The sequence below is a fragment of the Nyctibius grandis genome, chromosome 9 (assembly GCF_013368605.1).
Source record: "Nyctibius grandis isolate bNycGra1 chromosome 9, bNycGra1.pri, whole genome shotgun sequence".
In the NCBI taxonomy this organism is placed as follows: domain Eukaryota; kingdom Metazoa; phylum Chordata; class Aves; order Nyctibiiformes; family Nyctibiidae; genus Nyctibius; species Nyctibius grandis.
Window position 1 is genome coordinate 32,479,580 of NC_090666.1, and position 19,938 is coordinate 32,499,517.

General features: G+C 43.6%; 1 protein-coding gene across 1 annotated transcript in view; it reads left to right on the forward strand.

Moving 5' to 3' along the window:
- KALRN (kalirin RhoGEF kinase) overlaps positions 1–19,938 on the forward strand; it is a 526,387-nt gene that overhangs the window by 165,066 nt on the left and 341,383 nt on the right. Inside the window, 2 exon segments of the mRNA XM_068408148.1 lie at positions 1,965–2,039; positions 14,923–15,037. Coding sequence (XP_068264249.1) covers positions 1,965–2,039; positions 14,923–15,037 — 190 coding nt within the window.

Genomic DNA, 19,938 nt, shown 5'->3' on the forward strand with positions numbered 1-19,938 from the left:
TTCATGGTTGGATGAGATTCTTGTATACAAAGCTGCTTAAATTCCAAATGTTGCCTGTGGCTGAATGGTTCCTACCTTTGATGTGAGTGCTACCCACAGCCTAGGATCTGAGAGGTTATTCTTATTAAGAGGATAAGTTAACAGCAAAGTCTCATATATTTAACACAGAGTGCACAAAGTCCTGCTTACTTGAACACAGAAAGAGTTCAGGAACCAGGACTAGTTTCCCTGGTGCCAGAACACTTTACTGACACAAAGCAGTCTTTAGGGATCTCTCAGGATCATGGTCCAATGTCTGTTTGAATTGTAGTTACATTGGGCTTGGCCTTGCATTGAATTACCTTATCCTTTGTGTGCTGATTTTCATGAGCACAGGCTCAGCGGGTGAATTTGCTCATCTTCTGGAGCTGAGTGTCGCAGAGGTGACACCTGAGAGCATGTGGGGACATAGAGAGGTAGTTGTAGCCATTGGTCGCCAGTGAGGGACATATTTGCATGTACAAGGCAGTCTTGTTGCACAAGCTGACTGTGAATGGCAAATGCTACCTCATTTGCCATGAACAGTAACTCAACTATAATAATAACAGTACTTGTAGGTACACAGGTTCAGCTGCAGTTGAAAATGGCTGTTATAGTCTTCATCCTGTCTGTTCCATATGTCTGCAAGGATCAAACCACTGTACCTTTGCAGGCTGCGTGATGCAAGAAACAGATGACAATATATAGAGGGGGCTTTTATCCCCATTCCCACTTTCAGACGCAGATGGTCCGGTGTCATCTGCTGTGTTCAGCAAGGAAGATGTGATGGCTGGAGCAATGTTGCTTTGTTTCTAGCCAGTCAAGAAAGCTGCTTAGTAAAAAGACCTTCTTGCCCTGGTACCACATCAGAAGAATGGTGGTTGCTGCCTGCCTGTGAAAGGCAGAAAGTAAAAATACAGGGTTTCAAATGTATTGTACTCTTTGATGAACTGGAAAAGATTTAAGGCCATATTGAAGATCACATCATGATGGGTATTCACTACCCAGTGACGGATGAGTTGTTTTTCAGAGCAACTGCAAAGATGTCCTTCAAACCCACCTTTTGTTTTGTAATAGCGCTGATGGAATAACAGTGTCTGGCTTGATGTGGCGTGATCTGTTACTGCTGGTCTTTTGCAAAGCAGAAAGGTGCTGCTGGTGGCTGAAACCATCGGCATTTTTTTTTCCTAAGGCTTCCAGGAGAGTAAAAATCTGGGATTTCTTTGGTGAAGTTTCAGGAGACATGAAATAACTTGGCACTACAGGGAAGGCAAATGGCCTCTGCAAGTATATTTAACATGTAATCAAACAGCATGAATTACACGAGGATGTGCTGTGTCTTCAAACCACTCCTTACCCAGGGAAAACTTTGGTTGGCTCGTAAGGAGCATGTCCTCCCTCTGAGCGTGGTCCCCAGCTTGAGCTGCTCCATCTCCAGCTGTGCTGTGTAGAGCAGAAAGGGGGGAAGGAGAAAAGCCTTTTTTAAGCCAGTCCCTGTGCAAATGTGTCTCAAGAGCTGATGCTAAATGGATGTGTATGTACTGTAAAGTTCCCTGCAATTTTACCTGGACTGTGTTCAAAACAGTGAAGGGAGAAGGCTCCTGGCTCAGTTTGCAAGCTGGGCATCTCCCAGGCTCAACAGTATGATCTGTGAAAAAGGCAGTGGGGATATATCTGGTTACTTGGTGGGAAATTTGTTAACCTTTCAGAACTTCTGAAGGATACAGTGATGAGCTGATTCTCTATATTTTCTTTTTACAAACATATGTCTATTGATGATAATGCTGTTTGTGTATCAGCCATTAGGGTCTGTTTCTTGGTGCTTTTATGTAATTTATAGACTTTTTCCAGGCTGAATTTGAGAAAGATGAAGTGTCCATGAAGCTGGGAGCAAGGACATGCTGCTCTCTTCTAATGTGGCTTTCCTGTTTTTCTCTGTTTTGCAGGTTCTTTTCGAAATGATGGTTTAAAAGCTGCTGATGTCCTTCCTATACTGAAGGAGAAAGTGGCCTTCGTGTCAGGTGAGCACATCTTTTCTGGATCCCTCCAGCCCAGCATGAGCACTGCCTGCTGCATCCTGGTCCTTATGATGCTGCAGAGTCATGAGGGACCAGTTTCATGTTTGGACTTGGTAGTACTTACATTAGCTCTGCTGCTAAGGAAAGGGCTGTATGTGAAGCAGGGCTATCCAGCAATATTCAGTGTGTTGGAAACTGGCCCATGTTGATTTTCTTCATATTCTGAGAAACAGGTAAACGGGCAGCACAGGTGGGATGAAGTGCAACTTCTCAGCTCCAGCCCAGACCTGTGCTGTCTCAGCCTTCAGAGCGGTTCAGGGATCTTGCTTTGGGTTCAAGGTCAGTGAATAGCATTAATTCCTGTTTGTAGGAAGCGCTCAGACCTGTAAATCACTGGTGTTTCATTTGCAATCCCAATCAACTTGTGGTTAAAACTACCATTGATGCTGCATTTACATAATAACTCAGATGCTCAGAGATCTCCTGCCATCCCCTACAAAGATTTACAGCCTTCATTCAGGAGACAGATCTCAAGGACCTGGGGGTGGATGAGGACTAGACAATATGGAAAAGGCTTTGAGAATGGCTTGGATGATATTGTTTCTGGCATGAATTACAACTTGTCAGGGAAAGGGGGAAGAGAAAGTCTGTAGCAACCATAATCTTGCACGAAGTCACTCAAATTGGCAGGATAAAACCAGGGTATTTCCAGTGCCAGCATTTCTGATTATTGCAAACCATTGAAGCTGCTTTTGATGATCTTCCCTGTTGCAATGAGAAAACCTGCATCAAAAGTAGCCAGTCCCCTTGTTTGCAGTCCTTGCTTTTTGTTTCCTTTGTCTCCGCAGCAATGCTGACTGCAGAGGGGAGGAGAGTAGCAGCGAGGCTGTTAGCTGCCCTGACTCTTCCTCCCTGACTCTTCCTCCCCGGGTGCTGGAGTGGGGCCCATGATGGGGCTCATCAGCCTGCTGAGCCATGGAGATGACTGGCCAGGCAGGAAAAGCTTTTGCCTTGACTAATCGTTGGTGTGAGATGTCTTCCCATGTAGCAACAGTTAAATGGTCCAGGGATCATGAGTCCAGCAGTGACTGGGGCAAATGATTTGTGGCTCTATAAACTCTGAACTTTCTGACCAATGACATGAAAATCCAGGACTTTGAGGGAAGTTTGCGAGACACCAAAAGCCTTGTGTGAAAACCCAAGACTATCCCAGCAGTACTCATGTGCACGACTACTTTACCTTGCACTGGTGTCTCATTCTGAATGTCCTGAAATGTTTTACGTGGTTGTTGTGTTTCACTGCTCTGAAGAGGGGAACATAGTCATAAAAACACAGTCTTGTGTACCTGCAGATTTGTTTGCAACACAAAGCTGAACCGGGCGCTCTGGGGAAGTGAAAGGGAGGAATTTATGCAGGGACTGTACAGGAATTTAGTTCTTGGCTCCTGCTGTTGCTTCACATGGAAATGACTGCAGGATCATTTGGTAATTCATGGAATATTTAATAACGACAACCTGTCTGGAGCGTTTATATAGCCCCTTCTGTGGATGGTGCCTGCATTCAGCTCTGAGCCACAGGGTCTCGCACCAAATCATCAGCTCATTAGATGCTGTCCTGGGCCAAGCTTGCCTTGTGGGCAGGCATTAAACAAGCAGCACTGAAATGATCCCCTAGGGTTTCAAACCGTGATTAGCTGCAGGCAAGGGACAGCTCGCTCTTGGTAGACTCACCAGCCTCCAGACTTGTATCTGCTCAAACGTGCCTGTTCCTGACAGCTAGCAGTCCTAGGATTTACACCTCCTCTCCATGCTCTCCAAACGCAATGGCTACAGGCAACAATTGTCAGGGGTCTTTGCAGATAGAATGCTCTGAGCTGCTAGTGTCTTATTGCAATAGCCCCAGCATCGCCCTCCAGCCCAGAGTTTAAGTACTGCCCAGTCTTCCCCTGGGTTGTTGTAATAAAGAAGATTAAGAAAAGGATTTGAGCACTTAACTGATGGACAAGTTTTTTTAATTAAAATGGAATAACTTCCTAGAGTATGCTTTGAGCACAGAAGAGAAAATGTTTGCCCAAACAGAAAAATCAAATAGCTGGACTTTGCAAGATAAAAAAAAAAAATTGTTCTGTAGTTAGCAGACTGTGGGAGCACATTGCGTTTGTAATCAGGCATCCTCGAGGAAAAGGAGAGTTTTATTGAGTCTTCTTCAGAGTTTTATACTACAGTTAATTTTAACAATAACAGTACAGTGAAGTTGTCAAGGGGGTTCTCCTTACACCAGCAGAATTTATCAGCATGCACAAAAAAATCCCAGCTGAACATCTCAGTTACATAGTTTATTTCTTTTCTCATCTGCTGTGGCTCACCAGCTTGTTTTTTAGTCCATGATTCGACAGGAAAGCTGCAGAGAACAAACAAGGTCCTTCAGGCAGGGGCTATACCATGCCTTGTGTTGCAGTGTTGTGGATGCTCCACGCCTGGACCACACGGAGCAGCAGGGCAGAACAGGCAGGAAAGTGACACTGGCTGCCCCCTGCTCCAGAGCAGGCACAACAGGACCTGCCTGCACAGACGTGTAATTTCAGAGGAGCACTCAAGCTTTCAGAAAGGCATTTAATTTCAGAGTTGAAATACAGCTCTAACTAGCTGGGCATGGATTCATCCAGCCTAAATGCTGTCTGGGGCTCTGTGCCTGGAGCATCTCCTCGGCTGGCTCAGCCGGCAGCGAGCAGCAGGCGCGGGGCTCTGCATCTGCATCCCTGCGCACCGGGAGAGTTGAGGGGCAGATAATGTTAGGATTATTTCCTGGAACTGGTTCTTGATTTCTTCCAGTGATCTCATGTATGAGCTAGACTGAACCTGAGCAAAGTTCATGTGTATGTGTGTCTAAACAGCCCCTGAAAATCCCATTGCAGCACTCGTAAGCAGAGAGATGGCCTGAGCAGTCGAGGGCACAGTGCATCCCGGCCGTCAGCGTCTGATTGCTCCCATCGCTGACCTCGTGGTAGCAGATTAAGCAGGGGGTTGGCAGGGGGGAGGCTTTGGCCACCTCCTTGTTACCTAAACCCTAATAAAATCTTGGCTTTGCCTGGGTGGTTCACTGTGTTGCTTCCAGCAATGGAATGGCTTTGGGAACCATTAGGGAGCGAGCTACAGGCTGGAGACTGATTTTTGTATTCTGAGAAGGAGCTGAGTGCAGAGGAAAGGAAATAAAACAGGTTGTAGATTATTTTAGGTGGGTTTTTTTCAGTAAGAGATGGTGAAATATTTTGGAAGCTGGGCTTATAGTCTTTCCTAGGAAACATAGATGCTGTTTTAGAAGAGTGGTTTAGCTTGGGATGTTGTTCAGCTGCTTGATTATATTTATAGGAGATTTTCTATTGATGAGTGCAATATGGGAGGAAGCATACGAGGCTCTCAGGAGAGGGAGGGGAGTGTGTTGCCATGTTCCCTTCCTGTGCATGGAGCTTTTCATACACTTAGGCTGTGAAAAGCTTGTTATTTGACTAATGCCGTGGGTCTCACTGAAAGCATTTGCCCTTTCCCCACATCCCCACCCAGAGGAGGTTCTCAAGATCCTTCCCAGCACCTCCCGTTCCCCTGAGGGCTCAGAAGAGCGGCAGAGCGTGGGCTCCCGCCTCTCACCCAGGTACTGTCTGCTCATCTGCTGAGGTGGGAGTACAAAGGAGGAGGCTGGCCAGGTTTCTGAGAGGGTGGATGTGCATGGAGGAATCAACAGCGAAAGGCAGAAGGGTGTAATGAGCCGGTGAGCTCTGCAGCTGTGACAAGCAGAGCTCCCAACATGTGTTCGGCAAAGCAGGAGGTTTTTCTGTGGACTTTCGGCAACAAAAGGCACGGGGCAGGCAGAAGTGGATGTGGTGACAGTTCAGCCATCTCCATCCTTCAAAAGCCCACTGTCCCCAGCCCCACATGTCTCGGGAGCAGCCTCGTGAGCTGGGTCACAGCAACGTCTGAGCCTGGCTGAGAGCCTGAAGGAAAAACAGAGAGAGATTTCCCGAAAGGTCTTTCAGAGGAGGAATTTCAGTGTAAGTAGATCAGATGAAAGGACAACTTTGCAATTAGGTTCCACTAAATTTAGGCCAGCAGGATGAATCAAAGAGGAAGGCTCAGAGGGGAAGACACTGACCTTCCCAAAAACTTGTCTGAAGACACCACAGGTCACTTAGTGCCAGAGGTACACGGGACCACATGTGGAGAGGCATGTTTTTTCTTTTTCTGCGATGGATACACTTCACTCTTCAGAGAAAGGGTTGAAATGAGACCCCAGGGCCCTCCGGGCACTGGAAGAGTTCAGATCCAGGTTTCAGGGGGTCTCAGATACTGATTTGTGGACGCTGGAATTTGTATTGGGTTGGGAATAGAACTAACCAAAATATTTAATTTTTGAATGATGTAAATGTTTTGTATTTGCCCAAAAAGTTTTGATTTAAGTTAAAAGTTTCCATTCTTCTCCTCCTCTGGAACGGAAATTTCAAATGAAACATCAACAATTCTTCTATATTTTGTCACAGAAAAATGTCTTCCATTTTATACCATTCCCTGATGTAGTTTGAAATCAACAGAAGTTCCAAAAAGAGGAAATATGCTATTAGAAAAACATAGCATTGCTTGACTATTGAATTTTCCTAGTGGTTTGGGCCATCATGCTTTCATCTAGAATTTGCTGCTGCATTGATGCAGATTTTTCTTTGAAGAAGAAAACGAGGAAGTTTAGACTGTAAAATTTCCAGGTCTTTTGATGAGGTCTGAGACCGCAGAGGTTTTTTGTTGTTTATTTTTTTTCCTTTTGTTTTTCAAGAGTGTTAGGTCATTTCTGAGCATAAAGAAGAGCCTTTACCTATAGGGGCTGTTTAGATATCCTCATCAGGACTTTAAGGTTAAAGTAGAAATCAAAATGTTTCCTGGGATTTCTGATTTCATTTACAGGTTGTAAATGTAGTGTGCAGAATCAGTTGCTGTATTTCATTCCATGTGATTTAACCATAGCCATGGACTGAATTATACAATTTCTGTGGAGAATGTCTAGTCACTTCCGGCACTTACTGTCCTGGCTCTTGGACACCAGCAGCTTGCCAAGATCCACCAATATCTCCTTAGAGCAGGGAAATTTCTTCTTTATGTACATCCTTAATTAGCATGAGTGAGATTAGTGGTGCAACCTGTGCTGCGTTGTGGAGAGGCAGAAAGGTTCAAGTGCCTTACAAAACTGGGCAAAAAAACAGCCCAATCAAAATTTCTATCCAAAAAGACTCGCAAGAACTTGTGGGATCACGAGTCATTGATTGAGTGTCATCCAAATGTACTGGAGTCTGACCACCTCCTGGTCGATGGGTCCCTGCATCCTGTCACATAGGTATAGCTTCTCGATTAATGATAGGGGCTTTCAAAATAACAATAAGAGGAAGGAACTGAGCCCTGTGAAGCAAGAAGGTCTGTATACATCCCATCCTGTTCCAACTCACAGGGTTTTCTCATCCTTAAAGACACAGTGAGCTCCATATGTATCTCAGCAAAGGTCTCGTCTTCATTTATGCAGGCAGTCAAGAGTTGTCCTTATATAGAAATAAAGGCTGGGAGCTTATACATCAATATAAGGACTCAGGGAGGTGACTGTAGCACTTGAGATAATGAATACAATAACAACCAACCATTTTGCTCATTTTGCAGTAAGGTGTGCTCTTCTGTCCCACTAATGAGACTTGTCACTGCTGAAAACGTCCTTATTTCTATGAAAGCGCTTTGGTTTCTAGGCTTATGTTTTTTTCCTAAGGAAACAATTTTAACTGAGAAGAAGCACTGAAATTCACAACTGGACATCCTCTCTGTATTAGCAATGCTTGGGGTTTCTTTAATACGTTTTTCTTGTGGGAAAAGATAATCTATTTGAAATGAAAATACTTTGCTGGAATGTGCAATTTCAGAAACATTTTAATCCGCCAGTGTTTTCTAGCTCTAGGATGAATTTCTTCTTAAAACCAGAGGGGAAAAAGACTTCCTAATAGCAATTATGTAAGTAAGCCCAATAGCTTGGACTCTCCCCTGAACTTTCATTAATTTGTAGGATCCTCTACTTGGCTGTAGCTGTTGAGGACTTACCTGCTGGGGATGTGTCAAACCTGAGCAGCCAGTTATATTAAATCAATTTGTCACATATTTCACTTTGCTGATGAACATCAGAAACTTTGCCATTGCTGTTTCTCTGTGCTTATCTCAAACAAGGAAGACAAACTGTGCGTGATCAGGGGGAATTTGATTTGATGTGTGTTTGGAGTGCCTGTCGATACCACCATCAGCAGCGTGACTGGCATTACCACATGCTGTGTTGTTCCCTTCCCTTCTCCAGGGACAAGAGGGTGTGCAGTGGGGTGTTTTGTTTGAGAAGATTTGGGGTTTGCTTTGTTCATTTTCTCTATTGTTTTTAAAATATATACAGCTATTCCCATACATCTGCAGTAGAGGAGGTGAGATCAAAAAACCTAATTTGCAGCTGGGGCAGAAGGCAGCGAGGTTTGCATAGGTGTGAGTAAAGGTCAGCGTTGAAGAGGAGGGTACTGGTGCTCCCTTGATACTTCATGGCAAACCAGCTTCTTCCAGAGGAAGAAACGGGCTCCTCTGGACTCTCTGTTGAAGTTTTGCCTTCCACATGAAGAAGCTCTTCCTTCGTTTTAATGAGTCTCACTTGTCCTTAGTTTTGCTTTGCTGGGGCAATAACTTTCTCCGTGAGAAATGAGACAATTTTTCCAGTGGCTTGTTGGCAAGTAAACATTTAAAATTAAGGAAGTACCCCAAAATACTAGCATAAATCAGTGAAGGTGTATTACAAGCCACAACAGGTTGTCTCTTCAAATCTATGAGTGGCTCTGGGTGATTGTGGAACAAATCTACCTGGTGGGAAATGGGATCCTCTGGTGGCTGCTCTGAGCACCCCATCTACAGCCTCTGATCTGCTTTGCCAAGGGATCTTCTGGTGGGAACATACAGCCTTGTTTTTGGAGTCATTAACCTTAAATGTAATGTTACAAATGTTGGCTGTTAGGATTTGATTCAGGCAGTTGATTCTAGGATATGGGATGCTGCAAAGAGCTGCACGCTGGAGGCTCAGGCCCTGGTGACTGCATTGCAACTGTGTTAATTTGCCTCTGGGCTTGTTGGGGGAGCTTAAATTGCCGTCACTGTTGCACTAGAATCACCTGCTTTGGAACCAACTGGATTTGAGAGTGGTCATGCAGATAATCCTATATATGACCCTTACAACAAATTAGTCCTTCTTGAAGCTGGAGGAGTTTTAGCATAGAGGTCTGTTCACAGGAGGCCTGGTAGCAAGCAGACTTGCACAGAGCTCAGCTATGACAGGAATATTATTTTAAGACTCTGGATACCAATTCCTTGATACTTTGCTTTCCTAGGAAGTCTGTCGATTAGATTTAGAAATCCAGAGCATGTTGTTTGTCATTTTATCGAGGCGCCTGACATCGGCTGAGCTCATTCTGTCTCCCAGTTCTCTTCATTGTCATTCATTTTTTCACCATCTTCTGGACTGAAATACCTTTTGAGGAGTATTTCAGCTCCTCTGGAAACTCACTTATGGTCTCAGCAGAGTCTGCCACATCAAGATTAATCAGCTTATGATCTGCAGGGCTCAGATGAAGCAGTGTATTCATTTGAACTGCAGTAGACATCTGAATGGAGGCCAGAGACACTGTGTACTGCTTCTGTCTCCATTGCTGATGTGTTGCAGGACCTTAGACAAGGTACTCAGGAGCCTTTACGTGTGTGGACATTTGTCTGTGTCTATGGTTAATCCTTTTGAATTCATGCTTATAAAGAGAGTGCAAAAGGAAGCAGGGGGCTTGAATCCTTAAATATAGATAAATACAAACAGGTAAGTATCACGGTAGAATGGCTGATAGAACTGGAGAGGTGCAGCTTGAAAACAGAGGTTGATAAAATCATTGTCAGTTGTGTACAAGAAGTCTGCATTAAAGGAAACTGATAGTTTTCTGTCCTAAACAGGATTACACAAAGCTGGAATTTCAGCTTTTTGTGTATTATCAGGGATAGATGTGCCTCAGGACTTGAAATTGGGAAGGCCCGGACACAGAGTTCACATTAATAATGCTCTGGGTTGGCCAACGTCTTGACTTACCTGTGGGCAGTTGGAGCCACCATAGGCAGAAACATTTGGGCCCACCACTGAGGGGATTAAGTCGTCAGTTCAAGCTGCTGCCAGGACAGGGATCTTGTGTCTGGAGTCGCTTTCCTCTTGGTTGCAGGCTTGACCAGAAAAGTGGTCATCAGAAGGTCACTGACTGTGCTGCCTACTTCCATGCAGGTTTTTTGAGGTTTCTTTAACGTTTTCTTTTGATGTGGTATGCATCACGATGCCTTGTGCCATCACTGCAATATCCCCTGTATGATTTGTGGAGGACAAATGATATAATCCTACTGCTGGGAACAAATGCTGAATTTAGCAACAGTTTCTGTGTAGGCTAGAAGAAAGAGAGATGGGAAGAACCAGCAAGCAAGACACTGACAGGCAAGGCCATCCACAAAGCATTTTGTAGGAGGAATGTAAGACATCTATGGCTAAATATTTGTTCTCAGTGTGCTTTGTGCCCTGAAGAACATGTGTTTTTCTGTCTCCTGTTTCCAGAGCACTAATAACTAGACCATCTGTTTGCCTCTCTAAATCAGAGCAAAGCCCATGAAAACCCACCTTGAAAAACACTTAGAAATTATCAGCTGTTTGTTTTAGCATTTAATAACTGTAATTAGCAAACCTAATGGCATGTTTGATTATTGAATCCCATGTCTGTGAGCCCAGTGGGAGGCAGGAGATGGGACATATTGATTAGAGCAATTGAGACTCTTTACTTCCTTCCATTTTTTATTTTCTTTTAAAACAATATGCTGGGTAGTTGACTGAAGAGACTGTGCATGTAAAATTGATGTTGAGATCATGGCTGACTTGGGGCAAGATTAGCCTCCTTGGGTGGATTTCTAACAAGGAGAGACAGAGTTTCTATAATGTTCTTAATTTCTGCCTTTTAGCTGAAGCACTACAAAGCTCTAACACAGTGGACTGACTCAGAAAACTTCATTTCTACTCCTGGTTCTTCAAGTGACTTGCTGTGGGATCTGGGCTGAATTTCTTCCCCTCTCCTGTACCTCACTATTCCCCTCAGTAAAAAATGAGACGATAATAAAGAAGAGGAAAGGTATAGACTCCCTGTACAGCCAATGCCAAAAGGTTTTCTTCTCTTTTAGTGGCTGTTGCTACCTGGAGGCTCCGTCAGAGGAGATGAGGGTCCTAACATATAGGCATGTTAGGTGTGTAAAGTTTGACGGTGGTAATATCCCATTTAATCTGCCTAGAAAAGCTGAGATTTGTGATTAGAAAGTGCAATGGAAAACCTACATATTATTAGCATTTAAGAGCGTAAACCACAGTTACTGAACTCCGCAAGTCTTATGGTGAATTAAACATACCATGGTTTGTTCTGGAAGAAACCTGACGTTTCTTCATACAGGCTCTTCATAAAATTATAAATTATGCAGGCATTCATAAAAATTAGGGATTGCTCATGAATAATTTGGAAACAAATAAAGGATTTTAATATGTACGATGCACTTGTAATAGTAATTTCACCCTATTGCTCAAAGCATAGAGCAGTACTTCTATCACAAATGAGAAACATTTGTTTCTAAACCTCACATTTCTTGAGACTGGCCCCATGTCTCCTTGTTCTTCTGTGCCATAGGACTAGAAGGAATCGGTCCAGGCACTTATTTATCTTTCCATCATCCAGAAACCTCCAACCAGGTCATCATGTAACCTTCCTCCTCCAATGGGAAATTAACCCATTTTCTGTGGTCTGTCCTGGTAACTTCTGACTCTGCGCTAGAGCCTTATTTATCCTGCTCTCCTGAGGACAGTTTAGATGAACTGTTGAGGGACAATTTTTATCCTGAAGCAAAGACAGGACAGGAATGTTCTGGACCCTGTTTCCTTTTCTGTAGCTGAAATCCTTGTGTTACTCTTAGTAAAAGGGTCAAGAATTTTCTGATTTAACTTTTTCAGCCTACCAGAATTTGGATAACTTTTTTTTTTATTTATCTTTTTTGCAGAGCTCACTTTGGTGGAACTGTAGATGGGAGAGGGGTCTCTGGCCAGAAACGCAATTTTTGGTTTAGTAAGCTGAGGTGAATGGCCAGCATCAGAGTGATCAGGGCTGCTAGGCTATGGGAAGCTCATGGCCTCTCCTGGGTGTTTCATATCCTGGGAGAGGATTATAACTGTGTACTTGGATGTCTTCTGATCTCATCTCTTAGTGCTTTTCCACTTTGTAGAAATATTTAAATAATTGGGAATGGAGGAGGAGAGGAAGCCTGACTGAGTAATGGGTAGCACGTTCTTCTGGGATGCAATTCAAGTTCAGGTCTCTGCTTCACTGAATATCTGGAAGCTTTTGAAAGCCCTGGTTACATCTTGATATGACGGGAAATTTTTCAAAACCTTGAAAAGCTTCCTGTGTTGAAAAAATATTTCCCTCCACTCCAGCTTTAGTTACTACATTGATTTGCCATTCTATAGGCTGGCTTGCTTTTCTGTTGGACACATCATGCATGATATAATGGTTTTGGCATTGTTACAGCGTATGAAAGAATCTTGACAAAGGGAGAATGTGCTTGAAACCAGGGAACTTTTTTTATATTTATATATGCATATAGGTCTGTAAATTAAAAATGAGCTTATTTCCCTATAAATTGAATCCTTGTTAGATTACAGCCCCATTCTCATGCTATGTGGCAGAGGCATGGGTCATCCACAGTGACACTGAATTCCCATGGACCTTTCGCACCTTCACGGTGTGAAGCCAAAGGCAAACATCACGCACAGAGATTTGGGTGGAGATTAGGCAGGACAGTTTTTGGACTCCATATGTACCCCTGGCTGCATGAGGGCATCTCTTGTTTGCCTCTCCACTTGTACCCTTGGACAAATCAGACATGACCTGCCTCCAGTGGAGAGTTGCACAACGTAGCCCTTCAGATACATAGCATCCATTGAAAGCAATGGGAATTTCAATGCTGATGAACCATAGCACAGGGTAACACTGGCATCTGTATAGATGAAGTTTATGTAACAGATTTTGACTTATACAGTCTGCAGTGCTGTACAAAATTCTTTAGACAGGACTTAGCAATTTAAAAAAATTATATATATTTAAAAAGATATAGTAACAACATTGCTATTTTTAGCTGCTTCTGTGTGACTCTGGTCATGTAGAGAGACACTTTGTGCTAGAATGTGAGCTTGTACCTATCATGGCATCAACTGAATGGACACTTTCAGAAAAAATGGACAGGGGGTATGTTGTCAGATGGGAGCTGGATCTACAAGTGACTTCTCTGTTCTGTAAGCAGGGCCAGCTGGAAAACCTGTGCCTTGGGGATACGTACGTGTATCTCATCAGTCGGGTTTCTCATTTGTCCACCTGCAGGAACTCCTGCCATATGAGGCACCTCCTTGATTCATGATCTAAATTCTGCCCAGAGCAATTCTTTGTCCTGTGGTGATCCAGGATACTGTTTTTCCAAGTGCACATGTGCTCTCATGCTGATCCTACTCTTACAGCAGAGCCTCTTAGGACTCTTCCTCCTGAATTAGGGTGTTTAGGACCCCTACAGAAGTCATGGCCCCACAGAGTGCGGGCATCCTGTGTTCTGCACGAGAGAATGCAGCATGGATCGGCGCTGGAGATGTCTGTGTCTTTTAATAGCTTTTTCTTCATGTTGGCCAGGTAAATTAGTTCAGAGAAGCACGTGATTTTCCTTTCTCAGAAGTGGTATTTCTGTTAAAGGGATTATACTTTCAATTGAAAAGTGCAAACTCATCTGCATTTTTATGGCTTATTTGCAAGGTCCTTGCAGTTCTGTGCTAGCTTTTTGAACTGTAGTTTTGCTGTGACTTTTTTCCTAGATATCAATGCAAACACATATCTAACAACACACAATTCCTGAAAAAATCCTGTGACAATATGTGAAGAAAGAACTAAACACTGAGTGAGGCACTAGATTTCAGTTTCAAGCTTACTAAACTTCACTCACAGCAGATAATAAAATAAGGTACTGTAGAATAGATTGCACTCACCTCTATATTTGTGATTGTGTAATTCAGGGTATAGTCATTCCTTTATGGTTAAGCCTTTTCACAATTTCTGTAAAAGACGAAGTGCCAGACACTGGCAGTTTAAAAGGAGGGGATTTTAAGACAGGAAAGCTACAGGAAAAAAAAACAAACCAAAAATCATTCCAATTGCCAACAACACTCTCTAAATAGAAAGCATAGGAGGCATGAACTTCTAATCAAAATTTCAATTTCTAATGAATTGCCAGATAGATTAGGACATTTTACTGCATAAACATTACTGGGATACATCACTTCTAACTGGCAGGACATTGTAAACTGTCTGGCAATGAACGATGCAACACGCTGAGTAACAGTGATAAAGACTTTCACTTTCTTGGTGTTGACTGGTTTAAAACTATCCCCACAGTAGGATTTCATTAGCATTGCTTGGATTGGCAGTTATGTTAGATTTGATGGGATTAGGTGAAAGTCAGAAGAAATGCTAGTAGCAATTTTCCTTGTGAGTCCTTTTTTTTAAATTATTTTTTTATTTTCCCCCTTTGGAGCTCCAGCAAACGCAAGCATGTCTTCCTCAATTAGGCAAGCCCAAAAGCTACAAAGAGTGCACAGGCTCTTGAATGTGCTGTAATTTCTGTTTATCAATTCAGCGCACATAGTTTTTTTGACATGTGCTTCCTGCCTGATTTTCTAACAATCCTTTATTTTCCGCAGGTGGCCGTGATAAACGAGGTGGTCCTGTCTTGACCTTCCCAGCCCGCAGCAATCACGACAGAATAAGGCAGGAAGACCTTCGGAAACTTGTGACTTATTTGGCCAGCGTGCCAAGGTAAAGTTAGAAAGAAAACACTTCAAAGCTTAGGGTGGATGGGTGGGTGGGGAACTTGTTCTTGGCAGTTGCTGATTTCCAAGTATTAACATTTAGTACCTTCAGTTCTTGGGACAGAGGAACAAAAGTGTTCCCTTCCTCCTCCTGTGTATGCTCTGATGGTTTTTATCGCACACGCGGCAATGCAGGAGCCCCAGAGCAGAGACAGTGGGAGCAAACCCAGGCTTCAGGCTAGCGAGAGCAACGAGGAGCAGCTCTCATTCCCCATGCTTCTGTGTGACTCTTCTAGAGGAGTGGCACAGGAGTGCTAAGAGGTCTGCAGTTAAATATAGCAAGCTGGGGAGAGCCTGCTGTCTGCTGTTACTTTTTAATACCTTGTGGGAGGTTCAGGAGAGCTGGGGTAGGGGACTGTAGTTGCTGGAGAGGAGAGCCTGCCCCATGCAAGGAGGCAGATCTTCCTGCTCCAGCACTTCCCAGAGCTTTCTCCAGGCTCGGGAAGGAACATGGGTGGACTAAGGGAGAAGCTTTCAAAGAAAGGCATTTCAAATGGTTCTGCATGTAAACCAGCACCTTTCTCTGCGTTAGTCCCCATGTCCCTCCTCCAACATGCAGGTCCACTTCCCTTTCCCAGGGCACTGGGGGAAAGGTCTGTTGCCAGTGCATACTTATCTTTGCAAACTCTGGGAGACAGTTTATAGGGCTCAGTGCCCAGGTGGGTGTTTCTGAGCCAATGTTTAATGTCTCCAAGAGTACAAGGCTATGTACACCCTCATTCAGCTTCCTTCCCCAGTTTTCAAGCTTGCCAAATATCCTTACCCAATAACCACTGCACCGGTTATTGAGGTGGAGGTTATCCCAGGGCAAGTGAGGGGCTGAGAAGGGATGTTCAGGGTTGCAGTAACACACCCTGTGCCACCCAGGAGCTCCTTCTTTTTTAAACCCATGGTATGACCTATTAAACAGTGCTCATATTTTTGCAGAGTGTGAAGTTAACCCCTAAGGGCAGAGGGGTTGGCTGCATCTCAAAGTCAAGAGGTAAGGGTCTCGGAAATGCACTCAGTTCCTTAAATGTGCGATGTGCAGAGAACAAAGGTCCCATGTTTGATGTGGAAGAGAGTTGAGGGCTGTTCGGAGACTCATCACTCAGCTGTGGAGAGTGAGCGGCAAACGCAGCCGCATGTGCCAGATCTGCCAGTGCTCGTCTCCTGGACTTCGCAAGTCCTCTGGCGATGAATTTTGTTCTGCATTGGACTTTTGCTCATCAAGGTTTTACTAATAAGCTGAATTGGTTTGTTTTTCTCCCCACCCCCTACCCTTTTTTTCTCTAGCCAGCTCTATTTTCAACCATATTGTGAGAGAGATTATGGACATGCTGCAGGGCTGGGAGAGCAGTAGGGTCACTCCCTGGGAGTGCGTGTCCCAGGGCTCAGCAATCCCCCTCCAGCTGCTGCAGTAATGAAACTGCTCCCTTACATCTTATCATTTTTTGCATGGTCGCAAGTACAAAGATATGACATTGCTTGGGGTTGCAAGGAATTGCGCGGCAAAAATTACCTTCTAACATGTCAACTTTTTCTATTAATTGCTCTTCCCTCATGGAGGTGGCAGTAATAGCAAGATACATCCCTTCTGTTCCCCGCTCTCACACAAGTAAATCGATTAGCTCAGTCTTTGATGCTGCTTTTGGTTGCCTCACTCTGAATCAGTCCAGCAATGGTTTTTCTCTGATGATGCAGAAGCTGAGGGACAGAGGTACACGCTGAAGGAGCTAATGCAAGATCCAGCTGCTTATCTCTCTAGAAAAATTAAGAAAAGCATTCCCCCTCGTGGTCCCCACTGCAAAGCCTTGTTCTGCCCTCATGTGTGATGTCTTTGAAGAACATCTTTCTAGTTATACCAGAGAACATTTCTTCCTCTGTGGTACAACCTCCCATCATGAAAATGTGCCTGGCAGTGAAGGACTGGCTACTTATGAAGGACTTTCACCAGTTTCTCAAGGATCCTTGCAGATTGGTACTGTGGAGACATTAACTGGGGTACTGTCTTCTGTTTGGAATATTGCACATCGAGAGGTGTGGAGCAGAAAGCAGCAAGAGTGGTCAGAAGTCTTGAAAAAGTGGCCTGTCAAGGAAGGATTGAAAGGGTAGAGTTGCTCAGCCTAGAGAACAGAAGAGAGTGGGAAGAGTCTTTGAAAGCACATTGTGATGCTGCAAAAAGAAAGGGTTCGTAGGGTTAGGACAAGAAAAAGAAGTTTTGTACTGAAGCAAGGGAAGCTTAGGCTGGACATGAGGAAGAAATTTTTAATGGATTCCTGTTAGCACTAGGATGAGTCATCTAATCTCTTCTTTAAATCCTCCACAACTCTATAGGCAAACCTCTGGCACGGGTATAAATGTTAGGGAGAGGGGATGATGAATCAGGAGGTGACTTCTTTAGGTTCCTCCTAGTCCTGTTTTGTCTGGTGTGAGCTCACAGCCCACAGCTCCACAGCTGTGAGCTCACTGCTGTAGGAGGGAAACGTGACCACAAACTTCGTGGGTTTGGCACGCAGGATTGTGTAACCTGTGTGATGTGAGAAAACACTGAAAACTCATTTTTCCATAAACATTTTGTTCACTTTAACAAGGGCAACCAGCAGAGCTTTCAAATTTACTTACTTTTTGGAAACAAGTATATGGAAGGAACAGTTTGAATTCATATCACTGGCTCCCACCTCATATTTATTCCAAGATGAGTGCTGTAATGAATAATTGCATCAGCCATCCACCAAAATAAACAGTTTCATTAGCAGAGACTCTGAACAGGATGTCAGGAGAAACTGCTCTGATGTTCAGAGTGCTAAAAGGGGGAGAGTTTTCTGTGCTAGTGAAAAACTAGAAATCCTTCTTTAGGAAAAAAAGAGACTGTAATTTATCATATTGACACTAGTATAATAATTCTTTCTTTATTCCCGGTGTAATGATTTTTGAGTGAGACAGATTGCTATCCACATTGATACTATCTGTCACTTAACCCATGTTTTATATCGTAATGGAGGGGGCAGAGGTGGCGCATTGCTGGGACCTTTGAACAGGTATGAGATTGGTGATGAAATATGATGATAGATTAGGGGAAGTGAAACCAGGGTCTTGCAAGCAGTTTTCAAAGTTTCTGATTCAGCTTTCTACAATTCCTTCTTCAAAATCAGAATAATAATGTGTTTTTTCTGAAAGCAGCAATGTGTGTTTGAGTTAGAGCAGAATAGCGAGTGCTTTCATGCAGCTGGGAGCCATGGTCAGGCAGGTGCCTGCAGTCAGTGGGATTTCCTGCGTGGCTGAGGATGGCTGCTGGGGGGTTAACACTTCAGATCTAGGAACGGGTTTGTTCATATCCCAAAAAGGTAACCTTGCAGTCCATAGTATCTGGGGTGACTTAGGGGTCCTGGAAGATTAAAAAGCCTGATCCTGCTGTCTTGGGTACTAGGAGGAGGTTGTGAGTGGGTATCTGACACTGGGGACAAATGAGGTCCTGGTTCCGTGCTGTACACTGGTTCTTTCAGGCATATCATGGGGTCCTTTTCTCCAAACAGTTCCACTATAATTAGTTACTAAGAAACGAAGACACTATTCATTAGAAGTAAAGATAATTGCCATGGATGCCAGGTTTCTACCACTCTAGCATTTTCTGCTTGTTTCACATTTTCTCTAATGCTTTCTGGATAGGCGAGGCTGTATTTCTTGTGAATCAGATAGCTGCTTTTTACATGCAAATTTAAATGGGATGTGATGTTTAGAAATTTGGAGGGCGTGACTGAATGCAGGATAACACGGTGTTTATGATTGGGGGAGCTGAGGGGGAATTTTCTGGCCTCGCTGAGGATTTTATTTTTTAACACCAGTGCAGTGCCATCTATTCCGGTAGACTGAGCTTTGATTTATATGTGTGTAAATGAAACTAGCACTGGGCCAATCTCCCCTGCAAGCCCTTGGGAGTTACAAATTAAGTTATGCGTAGGCTATAGGAGGGTAAAAAGGAGACAGAATATTATTAGCCTGAGTTATCTCCTCGCATGGCGAAGCAATACGATGAAGGAAATGTTCTCTGTCAGCTATAGTGAATCTTCCGGCTGAACACATCAATCTGTTTTGGAGCCAGGATAAGCAGTCTTCTGTGCTCGCTGCAGAGGGGGAAACCCGAGATGCCTCGGAGGCCTGTATTTTTAAAGACATCTACTTTTTATTTGTCCTCTGTTTTAAAACCTGCTCAAATATTTCCCTGTTCTGGGGGACATCCAGGGCTCATAACAGCAACAAAATGTTTCCAAGGGACAGCCCTGTGCGTTTGAACAGCTCCTCAGAGCTGCCCGAGTTCGCTGAAAGGTGCTGGGATCAGTAAAACAACTTGAGTGCCTCTAATAATTAGTTCAGTGATCGGGGCTTTATAAAATTCAAAGAACAATACAGGGGATGGTAAAATGTAGCAACACTCACCCACTCTCGGATTTATTTTAAGCTCTTCTCTGATGACCTGTGGTACTGTGTATATTAGCTCCTCTGGCTGGGAGTAAGTAGTGTGAAACTCATTTTGTTGATTGATTGATAGGAATTAAACCCTAGAGCTCTACTTTCTGTTACATGATCCTAGCACAAAAGAAGCTTTCGAGTATAATTTTTTTTTCTGGAGGCTATTGTAGATCTACAAAAATAACCATCTATTTTAAAAATAACACTAGGGACTTCATACTAATTTTAGTAACTAAGTATCTGATGCCATCTATAAGATAATTATCCCACCATACACTTGTATCAAAATACCACAGTAAAAAATGAAGTGAAGCTAAAAGGCTAATGGAGGTTTAGTATTTTCTTCAGATATAACTTGATTTTTTAAAAAAAAATTTTAAGTGTATTTTGGAGAAAGCT